At 37.6% G+C, this 12,419-nt stretch overlaps 2 protein-coding genes across 8 annotated transcripts in view; one reads left to right on the top strand and one right to left on the bottom strand.

The window, feature by feature from the left end:
• Positions 1-210: 210 nt before the first annotated feature.
• Positions 211-8,893, bottom strand: LOC137285033 (cilia-and flagella-associated protein 96-like). 2 transcript variants are annotated; one of them, XM_067817215.1, is made up of 7 exons: positions 8,509-8,893; positions 7,450-7,669; positions 7,066-7,203; positions 4,724-4,799; positions 2,272-2,460; positions 1,805-1,980; positions 211-1,417 (listed from the first exon to the last, which is right to left on the bottom strand). In XM_067817215.1, the coding sequence occupies exons 1-7, from the start codon at positions 8,597-8,599 to the stop codon at positions 1,375-1,377; spliced, it is 933 nt and encodes a 310-aa protein (XP_067673316.1). In that variant the 5' UTR covers positions 8,600-8,893; the 3' UTR covers positions 211-1,374. The 2 variants fall into 2 exon arrangements, with proteins under 2 accessions (XP_067673316.1, XP_067673317.1); XM_067817216.1 differs by lacking the exon at positions 4,724-4,799 and adding an exon at positions 5,473-5,548 and having other exon boundaries at positions 8,509-8,869.
• A 15-nt stretch (positions 8,894-8,908) lies between these two features.
• Positions 8,909-12,419, top strand: part of LOC137285029 (double-strand break repair protein MRE11-like) — a 30,541-nt gene continuing 27,030 nt past the window's right edge. Inside the window, exon 1 of one of the 6 annotated variants that reach the window (XM_067817204.1) lies at positions 8,909-9,052. The gene's annotated coding sequence lies outside the window, so the exon portion shown is untranslated. Of the gene's footprint in view, positions 9,053-9,105; positions 9,124-12,419 lie in introns of those variants that run through there. The other 5 variants (XM_067817205.1, XR_010956938.1, XM_067817206.1 and 2 more) reach the window with 5 other exon arrangements.

The following is a 12,419-nucleotide window of genomic DNA, read 5'->3' as shown; positions in this document are numbered from 1 at the left end:
AGAGGTTCGATTCCCAACATGGGTAATATGAGTGAAGCCCTTTTCTGGAGTCCACCGCCGTCATATTGCATGAATGCGGCATAAAAACAAACTCGTTTCAGAAAAATAAATAAGATGGATGGAATTTTTCCAAAGCCAAGATTTCTTTCATTTCTTTATAGTGTCAGTCTTGGTACTTTTAAAGGTAACAAAGCATGACAAAATACCATGTGATGTACAACTATTTACATGTTTTATTTCATAGTGTCAAACACAGCCATACTGATGAATAGAAAAACAACCTTCATGACTTGAAAAACTTAACACTCACAAACTGTAATAGACAATGCCAGCCACTATTCCTTACAATCCCATATCCTAGTCTTGTAACCAGCAAAGAAAAGATCTTTTCGTTACAGCTTCTACAAACAATTTTAATTTGTTGCATGTTGAAAATGAGGCTGATGTTACAAAATAAATGAATATATTATCATAGTCAACAAAATCTACATGTAGACATATATCCTGTCGAAAACACTGAATAAATTCAGATTCAAAAGTGTAGATTTTATATATAAATAGAACTGCAATAAAACAAATGTTTAGACACTTACATGAGGACAACTATTTAGTGATAATACTGGTATGTTCATGATCCTCAAACACTGCACAGTGGCCATCTGGTACAACACCTGACAGTCAACTACAGCATCTCATAAAACCTAGAATCCCAAACTTTTAATTGATCCACAAAGTCTTTACTAAGTACTTGTAATGTTTCACCCACTGTAAACAGTTGTAAGAGGATAGTTCATTCATCTACAGTAAGACAACTATTGTATGCTGATACACATCTCTTACTGACAGTTATTCTAGTTAACAAAAATTCTGATTTCTCAAAAGGGTATGTTACAAATTTAAGTAAATGTCTTCATACCGATACAGAAATTATTCACATTTTGGATCTAAAGGTATATCTTGGCAATGTAAAGTTTAGAAAGATGTATTTTGAGCTTCAGAGGTTTACAGCCTGGTTTAAGACACATCACACATATTATTGTGCACATAATTCCACAAGAGCTGGTCAGAGCTGAAGGGTACACATGCCAGCAATATACAGAAGAGATTTCTATATAAATATCACAGTTCATATTGCTCATTAATATTGTGTCTCCATTGGGAGACAAGGTGCAAACAAAATATATTGTATACTTAAATTTGAAATGCGCCAGTTAATAATTAAGCTGTTATAACATGATTGTACCATGAATTCCCATTTCAAATTTCAAAATATTTGATCAAAATCATTCTGCTTGATGTGAATATCTAAATGGTCATAAAAACAATTTCTTTGCATATTTGAAAATATTTCCGCTTCAGTGACACATTTCCTGGCTAAGCCAGTGTTGCAGATCTGTAGTTCTGGATGTTGATGGATCTGAAAATACACATGAAAGGGAATGAGAACAACTTTCAACAAGTCTCATTAAGAATATGACCCATGAAGGTCCCCGGGTAGAATAGGCCTTCAGCAACCCATGCGTGCCATAAAAGGTGACTAACAAGATCGGGTGGTCAGGCTCGCTGACTTGGTTGACTCATGTCATCGGTTCCCAATTGCACAGATAGATGCTCATGTTGTTGATCACTGGATTATCGGGTCCAGACTGAATTATTTACAGACTGCCACCATATAGCTGGAACATTGCTGAGTGCGGCGTAAAACTAAACTCACTCACTCATTAAGAATATACACTTGAGACATGACAATACACTTTTTAGCATTACACCACTGGTTGTATAAACATTCGTGTTGAGTACTGACCTTTTGACATGCTGGTCCACAATTGATATGCAGGGTGTCGTCTTGGGGCCTTGTGACGGCACGAAGATCTTTCCACTTTTGTTCACCACATTGATTTGCCGCTTGACCCGGACATTGTATGGGTCTTGAGAGTGTGACGGATAAGGATCAAATGTACCAATTTTGGAGCCACCGGGCTAGAACAGAAATATATTTGTATTACAAATGGCATGCCTAAGATATTGTCATGAATAAAGGTATTGCATGTGTTCAGTTCCTTATCTAACACACAACTTCACTAAGAATTTTCCAGGATTAAGGTAACAAAATAACCTTCCACTAACAACTATCCAGATGTAGGAAAACAAAATAACACTTCACTAATAACTGTCCACAAGAAGGATAACAACATTACCCTTGACTACTAACTATCCACAAGAAGGATAACTCTATTCATTACTAATTTAATATCATTCCACAAGACCTACATGTTTTCCTGGGGAACTGGGTTTAAATGGCTTCAAGTCATTCCTCTTGAGAGTGGCAGAACTTGACTTCCTCACTGGGGGCAATGCCTTCTCTGATCGGTAAGGGTTGGAGTCAAATAGAGCCTGGGGGTGCATGTTCAGCTTGAAAGCTCCTCCCTTCACCAGCTTCCGGTGACCCTCATTCTCTTTCTGTCAATCATAATAACTCTCTGGTGTCATGTACAACCACTTTCTGTCAATATATTAAAAATGTTTGGTTTCAAGTATATAACTTCTTGTCAAAATTATAGGCTTTCTGTTGTATGATATGAACAAATTTCTTCGTCAAATGCACATCCATCATTTTTTTCTGCTGTTGGTTTAAGAATAAAACTGCATTTGTTCAAAAATAAAAATGTTGATTTTAATCAAATTTACTCCAAGAATTTGAAACATTCTATTAAGGATGCTCTTAATTGAAAAGAATAATCATATTGTCAAATATAAGGTAAAAGAATCTTGATGTTAAATGCAAGACAATGATACAACCACATCACAGCATTAAACATGTACCTGTGCTGTCATCAGCAGTGTAGAAGGATTTAGACAAATATTTGTGCATCAAGGCGATAAAATCTATCGACCTTCAGCTATAAGTTGTTTCTACTTGATCACATCTCACTGACCACAGAATCCAGGTTGTGTTAACACTGAGGTTGTGAACAGTTCACACTTGTGTGTTAGCTTGTTAACTGCCACCATGAGTATACCCGTAGTATCAGTTCTGGTAAAATTTGCCATTCATAGTGGCAACAGTGGTATTTTATGACAAGTTTCACATGTTGGTAAAATAGGCACAAGAAACAAACGGCATTCATTGTTGCCATCAGGAGACAATTGCTTCTTCATCCTGTTTTGCCAGCATGTGAAACTTGTTCTAAAATATCCACTGATGGAGCTATGAGATAACTCATAGTGGTAAATTTCAGCAGACATTGATATTACAAGTATACTCGTGGTGGCAGTCAATGTGTTAAGGCTGTGTGACGCAACATATATCTTGCATTTGTATTTGGTCTGCACTAGGGTAGGAAAACAATTGTAAATACTGTTTGTTGGGAAACTGACAAATACAACCGATCCGTCATTGCAGCAATTACAATCAAACTGTTAAAGTATCATTTATCTACAATCATAGGCTTTCTCTATTTGTCCATAAACTGATTACTTCCAATGTAGGCATGCAAACAGTGTGATATTAAGGAAACAGTCCCCTGATCTAGTTCTGGTCACAGGTAACTACTACAACTGTGTCACTTTGTGAGACATATAATAACATATTGACTAATATGGTATGTAGAAACCTGGGACTACATTATCCACTAGTTGACACCTGGTAGATCCTGTGGCCCCATTTCTATGCTAACACCTTGAACTTGAAATGGCATACACTATCCCTGTGTGGACACCATGGGTTTCCCATGCACTACACTATCCCTGTGTGGACACCCAGGATTTCCCATGACCTACACTATCCTTGTGTGGACACCTGGGATTTCCCATGAACTACACTATCCCAATGTGGACCCCTGGGATTTTCCATGACCAGTGACCATGACCTACACTATCTGCATGTAGCTACTACTGATTACACTATCCCTGTGTTGACACCTGGGATTTCCCATCACCTACACTATCCCTATGTTGACACCTGATATTTTCCATGACTAACACTAATCCTGTGTGGACCCCTGGGATTTCCCATGACCTACACTATCCCTGTGTTGACACCTGGGATTTCCTATAGCCTACACTATCCCTGTGTTGACACCTGGGATTTCCTATAGCCTACACTATCCCTGTGTTGACACTGGGATTTCCCATGACCTACACTATCCCTGTGTTGACACCTACGATTTCCTGTAACCTACACTATACATGTGTTGACACTATCCCTATTCTGGCATTTCCCATGAACTACACTATCCCTGTGTGGACACTTGGGATTTCACATGACCTACACTATCCCTGTGTTGACACCTACGATTTCCTATAACCTACACTATTCATGTGTTGACACCTGTGATTTCCCTTGAATTACATTATCCCTGTGTGGACAACTAGGACTGCCAGTGACCAGTGACCATGACCTACACTATCTGTGTGTTGCTTCTACAGATTACACTATCCCTGTGTGGACACCTAGGATTGCCAATGACCAGTGACCATGACATACACTGTCTGCGTGTTGCGACTACAGATTACACTTTCCCTGTGTGGACACCTGGGATTGCCAATGACCAGTGACCATGACCTATAATATTCCTGTGTGGACACCTGGGATTGCCAATGACCAGTGACCATGACCTACACTGTCTGTGTATTGCAGGTACAGACTACTAGGTACTGACCAAAAAGTGCAACAACAACAACAATCTACCAACATCATATTCTACTTTTACACAGTTCAGACCTTTGCAAGTTCCCTTGATCGATCATATGCATCATGTTGATACTTGGGGTAGCCACCAATTGTCACTCCAACAAAGCTAGAAAGCATAATGGATGGAGGGTTAGTTCTGTGCACAACTGCAGAATGCCATCTTGTGTTAATGAAGACATGCAACATGGTGCTTGTCATCTTGTTCTGCAGGAGGATTTCTCCTCACAACTTTACAAAATTGAAAAATGATTTATACAAGGAATTGTTTGTATTTTTAATACAAGGAATTGTTTTGATATTGTTTACTTAATTTGCCTTTAAACATAGAATCCTACAGAATCTTTTCACAATTTTGACTTGAGACTGTTTGGTTGATAGATGAGTCTAATTACAAGGACATGATTATTATAAGACAGACAAAATTATTGAATGTCATGTCTCTGTAATTTAGAAGAAGACCTACAGGCAACATGACAAGCACAATTCATGCAATAAAAACCGCCTTCTTTTCTGAAAAGTAACATTCAGCACTGATGATCACTGCAAAAAATGAATGTTGATGAGCACTTCATTCTTCAGTCAAGCACAAGTGCATTAACAAAACGGACAGGCACAAGTCAAGCACATTTTGGTTTGGTGTATTCACACAGGTTAAAACTGTCACACTGTGAGCACAGTGATATAAACTGACATGTTATCATGCAGAAATAAACTGTCATACAACACAGTGATATTAACAGTGACATCTGTCATCACGCAGTACTGGTCATACAACCGACCTTGGCCTTCTCCTTGACACTGTCATAGGGTTCTACCATGTGTGCTGGGTATTTGCCCAAAGTCACATGTACGTATCTGCAACATGTCATTTTGGTATTCAAATATGTAAGAACTAACACAAATATTGCATTTATTGAAACATAAATTTAAAAACCAGAATGCACATAAATCGACATCGCTTTAAGCAAAATCTCTTAAAGTACAAAATGTTATAAAGGCAACAATATATTACTGTCAATAATAACATATGCTCTTCAATGCCATTAATAGAAAATGGGGCTACAAATAGAAAAAAACAAAACATTGTTCAGTATCTGATGTGTTTACTCTACAACTACTTGCATTTGTCTCATTAATAGGCATGCATATTCTGCTTCATTTTCACAATAAAGTGTTGACAATGACAATATTAGAAATGTGCACAAAATGTTATTTTTTGTAATGAACCCAAAAATATGTATGAGAAAAATTTTAATTATTTCCTTGACCACTGTAATTGCAAATTTGGCAAGATTCTCGTTTCTGGAGCTCAACTGTCCAGAACAATCTAAAACTGTATAGCTGCCTTTAGAAGATTTGAGATACTAATTTTTGGTATTAACTTGATGCACAGGCAAACTGTAGCGCAAATGGGGTTGCGCAGCATAGAGAATATGACAAGTCTTCTAATATGCGAGCAAAGGTTGGTAACGTACGCCCCTCGCTTCGGATTGAAAACATTATTTTTCATGTCAAAATAAAATATTGCCACCATCAAAGGTACACTCCCATTTCCTTGGCAGAAATTAAAAGGAAATACCAACTGCCTAATTTTATCGTGAACCTGTTGGAGTTTATTTATCTTGTCTGTCTTCACTATTGTTAAAATTTTCGTAACATTTATTCTACATAAAAACACTTCTGGCGTAATGTGTGAATGATGCAGGGGAGGTAACTGTAGGTATTCCATTTGGGATAATACCCTCCTGTTCCTTCACTCCATTGACCCATAAGCTGGAAGGGGTAATGGAGGCGAAGAACGGTCTGATCAGTTGCCCTTAAAATGTTGAATAAAAAATATTTAACGTGAGAAATTGTTCAACATGGGGCTGGAAATGTAAAAGCACAACCCAGTGAAGAAATGGGTGTTACCTTTTGATGGTGGCGATGCTTTATTATGACATGAAAAATATTTTTCAACTCGAAGCAAGGGAAGTACGTTGCCAACCTTTGCTCGCTTTGCTCGCATGTAAGAAGACTGGACATTTTCCTTATGCTGCGCAACGCATTTGCACTACAGTTTGCCTGTGCTTTATGTAATGAAAACAAATATGAAAAGAGAAGAATCACAAATCATCAAAAGGGCACTAGTTCACAACCAGACTGATCTGTATGATAAGTTTTGCTCTGTAAATGGTAAATGGACTAAGAGACTTGTTGATTACTATATCACACCACTTTCAGGCATAAACATAAAGACTTAGACAAGCCAAAAGCTGACTATCATGAATACATAGATGCAATGTATTGTTTTCAAGTTGAAGACATTCATATTTAGAGACATACGACAAACCTTGATTTGTTTAAACCACAAATGACCTAAGTTAACTCACCCAAAGCCTGTGCCTTCTTTGCCTGGGTTCGTCATGACATTTTTGCCAGGGGACTTATATGGTTTACCTGGCTTCTCTCCTGGACTGAGGGCAGCGATTGGACCACCCAGGGTACCATAGTGGCTCCCTAAACCAGACCTACACAACAGGCAAACAAATACTTGACCACCACACTCTACCTTTAATATATAAGCTATCATTTCCATTTTTCAGACCTTGATTAGTCTTGCAAACAAAAGATTCCGAATAGATCCTCATCTACTTTGCTATGTAAACACCACACGAAGGTGTGTGGAATTATTTCCAGGCATAATAATGACAAACATATTTTTAACATTTTCATCATGTTGAAGTCATTTGATGAAAGTCATAATTGAAAATTACATTTTCTTTTCTCCACTGCTTGGTAAAAATGCCTTTGATAAATTTTTCTTAGCCTCTTCTTGTCGCCTCTGCCGTCTCATTTTGATGGGGTCACTGTATGCTTCTCCTTCCATAACTCGGTTGAATTTTTCTGCAAAGTAGCCATGTTGAAGGGCAGATTTCTCCTTACTGCCACCAGGTAAAATCTGTTTGCCTTTACTCGCTGATACGTTAAACTGAACTGAAAAAGATAATGAAACCATGAATACAATTTTGGTTCAAAGAAATTCAAATAGTACATAATATGTGACACCTGCTATATAAATGAGAAATTAATGAGAAATACACACACACATTTTCAGGTGGATAGTGAAACATTTAAACCATGCCTCAGAGATATTTATATACACTTAAAATAAAGACTTAACAATGGTTGATAATAGTTCATGTTGAGCCACTGTTATCAACAGTGTTACCTTGAAAAGCAGGATGTCTCACACGTATGTCAATTCATGATCCCATGTGCATTGTACTGAATATCATTTCTACTGAATGGAAATTTGTAGCTTTGCACATTGTATCCACATGTGAAACTGAGGCCAGGTCTTCAAAGTGGTGAGCAAACACTTTAACCAGTAGGTTACCCATTGCCCCATAATTATATTGTCCCTACTTTAGATGAATATATGCATGTCTCTTACTACTTTTATACCCTCATGTTATAAGATACTCAAGAACATCTGTCACATCTGACACATTTTAAAACATAAACGTCACAAATTTAAGAGAGACAAAACCATTGTTGAATGAGTACTGCTGTCAAAACATATCACACTGGAAAACTTTTGATCCAGTATATCACGTATAATGTTAACTTTTAAATAGTCATAATAGTCTTAAATGTAATACCCTTTAACACAACACTCACCCGATGTACTTCTAAAGAAATAACACATAAATTATTAACAAGAAAATCGGTCACCTATACCTGAATGGAGTAACGATAAGTTTACAAAAACTATAACAACGTGCTATGACTGTAATTTAGGACTTTTTAGATAATCAGACTTAGCAACTTACCACCGGGTGTCTTGTATTTATCTCCAATTGATATATAGCCCATTTCCTGGAACAGGCCGACCCTGTCCATATCGTTTTTCTTGTCACCCATCTTGGAGTATCTAAGTTCCCACAAAAACTAAACGTTTTCTAATGCAAATTGGTGTCTCTTCACTCCAGTTGTCACAACTTCAGCATTTCATAACGTGAGGCAAACGCAAAGTAAAGAACTTATTAGAAATGTAAAAGTTATGTCAAACTAAAAAGTAAAAATTCCTGTGTCCTAAAATATGTCAACAATATTATGACAGGTGCGAGAAAACAAGCGAAAGAACACCACAATCCATGTTGTGGAGAATGAGATTGTTGCCAGAATTGCTATGGAGATGCTTCTAATGCGCATGACCGGAAGTCCCGTTAGGCGCCACCTACAATTTTCCCCGCCACGGGACACGGAAACGGGGTAACGCAAAGAGAAGTAAGTAGAAGGAATTTCAAGTTGACATGTGTAACATGATGACGATTGGTGGATGCTGCGATATGAATTTCATCTGACAGCTGATGTGTAAGTGTCAGTGATGCGGGCCGTGTCGTGTATCAAACATATTGCTTAAAATTAGGGTAATATTATGGTAGGTAAGTTTTCAAATCAACTTTCGAAATGTCAGCAGCGTTCATGTTTGACAATGTTGTCACCATTTGGCGTTGTCAGTTTTGTATTACCTTTAATCGGATCATATTCTTTCACCATAAATATTGTTTGGAAATTCATAGAGCTCTCAGAATAAAATATTTTGGTTTTTAACAACTGTAAAGTATCGCTGATAATGCAGAATGGGTCTTTGTGGGTAGGTTTTCTGTACATACGTACCCTAGTTACGTGTCTGTACACAGCAATGAACTTGCAAAGATCAGAACACAACAGTACCCATGATCTAAACCTTGGGTAAGAGTTCTGCCCGTAACCCCCACCCACATTAAAAACCAAATTACAATCTGACATGCATACCTCACTCAAAATATATCCCAGTGTTAAGGTTTTTTGACGCCATAAGATAAAAACACCACGGTGTAATGTGTTTTCGGGGTAATAATGCAAAAGATTATCATTAAGATTATTGCATATTAGTAGATGATCAAAACTGCAAGGGCTCGTTAGGAAGTAGAAAAGCTTCCTGCCTTTTATATAAAAGAAAGGCATGCAAGAGCGGGCTGATCTCTGTTAGGAGACATTTTAGACGAATTTAGAGGTCATTTTCGTGTTTACTGGCAAAAGTGTAATTTAAAACTTCGTCTGAACGCCCCGTAACAGCCCCCACCCCCCCACCCCCCCATTCAGTTGAATTATGAGATTTGAAAAAAAAAAATACTTTCAGTTAGCACTGGGAAATTGTATATCGTGATGTTAAAAAATTAATAAATTCTGCAAGGTCATATAACAGCGGTAAGCGAAAAATGGCATCAGCGTTAGTTCTCGCTTCAATGTAAATATGGCCTCTGCACATGCCTGTCATGTACACTTCCGCGGACCCATAAAGTGCAGTTTACCCAAACTGTAATTCCGTAAATAAATATCACCTCACCTTACATAAATTTATTGTTAGAATGTTCTGTTGTCCGTTGGTTTCCAGTGCAGCGTACATTGCGTGCCTTGACCTGTTAGCACGAGTGCTAGAAGTTAAGTACCATGCTTTCAGGTTATTCGTGATTGCGCGGGGTAACACCCTTGTATGTAAGTGCATGTGATGCATTCTTCTCCACAGAAATCAACAAATACAATGTATCATTTTAATTAAAAGCCAAGCAAACTGGTAATTTTTTTCTTGATTATTTTAATGGGTTTTTTTTGGTGAAATTTGTTAAAAATAAACATATTTACAGGTAGGTTATTCAATCATTTGCACATTCATTCTTCTTGTCGGCATGGCCCGCCATGGCAGGGACAATAAAACGTGTCATGTCTGCGCAGTATAGTATCATCACAGTAGTATTTTAAATGAACCCAGAGGTCATGGTACTAATTCTGCATCAGGAAAAGAAACATATTTAAGAGATGAGCGATTCGGCATTCAATTTTTTTCTATTACATCGGCAACATTCCATTCGAGTCACATGATATTTATGTTTGGCTTTTCACTCGAGCAGACGATGGTCCACTTGACAAGTTGCGAGTGTTATTTCAAAAGTAATGATCACATTTTTTAAGGTTCTCAAAGTGCATTACGTTCTAGGGTAGAATTTATTACTTTGACAGAAATTACATGGTACAGCAAGGTATCTTTAAGATCACACAAAAGTATCATGTCTCTCCAACAAAAATAGCGTTGATGACATGATATCGGCGAAACTGTAGCCGCTTGCCAGATCCGGGTATTTTGTATGTGTTTTCGACAGTGAGCCATACTTTTCCCTCTGCACTGCGAGAGTGTTTTGATCACATGGCTTCCTGTTTCATACATAACCTGTCACTAGGAGATGACTGATCCTGCTGAATTTCTCTCGCTATTTTTTGTTATACAGGCAACTGATTTTTCATCTGAGGTGGTATTAACAATCTCGGGTAAATAATATTGATGTTTATTTGCACTTTGCATAACTTAACTTCCTGATTTCAATGTTGTCAGTAAAGCATCTCATGACAGGAACTAGGCATCCACCTTACCGATGAAACTGGTTGTGCACTCCAATCGCGCGCACACTTCCTTGATCGCAATCGTCGAAATCACCAGAACGTGAAATTCAGCTCGCTTTTGGATACATTCAATCAACTAGAACAAGTATAAAAAAAACAATCAATGAACTTATTTCAGTATTGGAATATTACACCTGGGAAGGATTCCCTGGAACATGTTAAAAGCGGGGTTGCGGATCAGGAGCATTGACCTTACTTCTTTATCTAGCTTCTTTATCAAACTTCTTTGAGGGGCATTTGGTTGTTGGTGATGAATGAGGAGAGTTCTAAGGATATAAAACTTCTTTGATATATTGTGACCATCATTTTGGTGTAGTCACTTACACTTAAGCAAGCATGTGATGTACAAACAATACCGAGGACAAGGCAGAATAGACATATGAAGTCAAATGGGCGTAAGGACAAAAGGGCCGAGGAGTGCCAAGTCAAAAGCGCTGATGAAAAAAGTCAAAAGGGTCAAGATGAAAGTCGAATGGGCCAGGACAAAATGTCAAAAGGGCCTTATTCGTAGTCATATGGGCCAAAAGAAAAAAAGATTAGAAAGCTTTTACATTGCTTATTGACACATATTGCATAAAAATATAATGACATCATAACATTAAAGGTCACATGCAGTGTTCCCGTTAATCGGTAAATTCCGGTATATGACCGGTAAAATTTGACAAGGACCGGTAAATATAATGTCTGCCAGTCCCAAGGATGGGCAGTTTTAATTTGAGAGCTCACATTAGAAATCCATCCCAAATCTTTGAATAAAAGGCATCGGATTTTTAAAATAAATTATTACTCAACTGACGTTGTTTGTTGTAAAAATGAAACTGGGTATCCCACAGTACTATTTTTAGATCATAGTAGCCTGTGTAATCTCAAACCAAAACGTTTCTTTATACATTCAACTTTGCTTCGAGGTTATTTACACAAGCATGTCAGCCAAGCAGACGAATTTGAACTTTTTCTTTGGGAGCAAAGCAGGGACTGATTCAGATAGAAGGAAAACTAGTCGTGACAAGAGTGGCGCAGAAAAATGTACCAATGAACAATCTGAACAGGAGTCTGATAAAAAAATAAAAAACACATAAAAAACAAGAACATTCAAGGAGAACTGCCTGAATGAGTTTCAGTGGTTGTGTTATTGGGATGATGAAAAAATGTACTGCAGAATATGTGAGGCAGCGTCAAAAACAAATGGCTTTACAAAAGGCTGTATTAATATGCGGAAGTCTGCAATGAAAGAACATGG

The sequence above is a fragment of the Haliotis asinina genome, chromosome 5, assembly GCF_037392515.1.
Source record: "Haliotis asinina isolate JCU_RB_2024 chromosome 5, JCU_Hal_asi_v2, whole genome shotgun sequence".
Classification (NCBI taxonomy): Eukaryota; Metazoa; Mollusca; class Gastropoda; order Lepetellida; family Haliotidae; genus Haliotis; species Haliotis asinina.
This window is presented reverse-complemented; position numbering and strand designations above follow the sequence as displayed.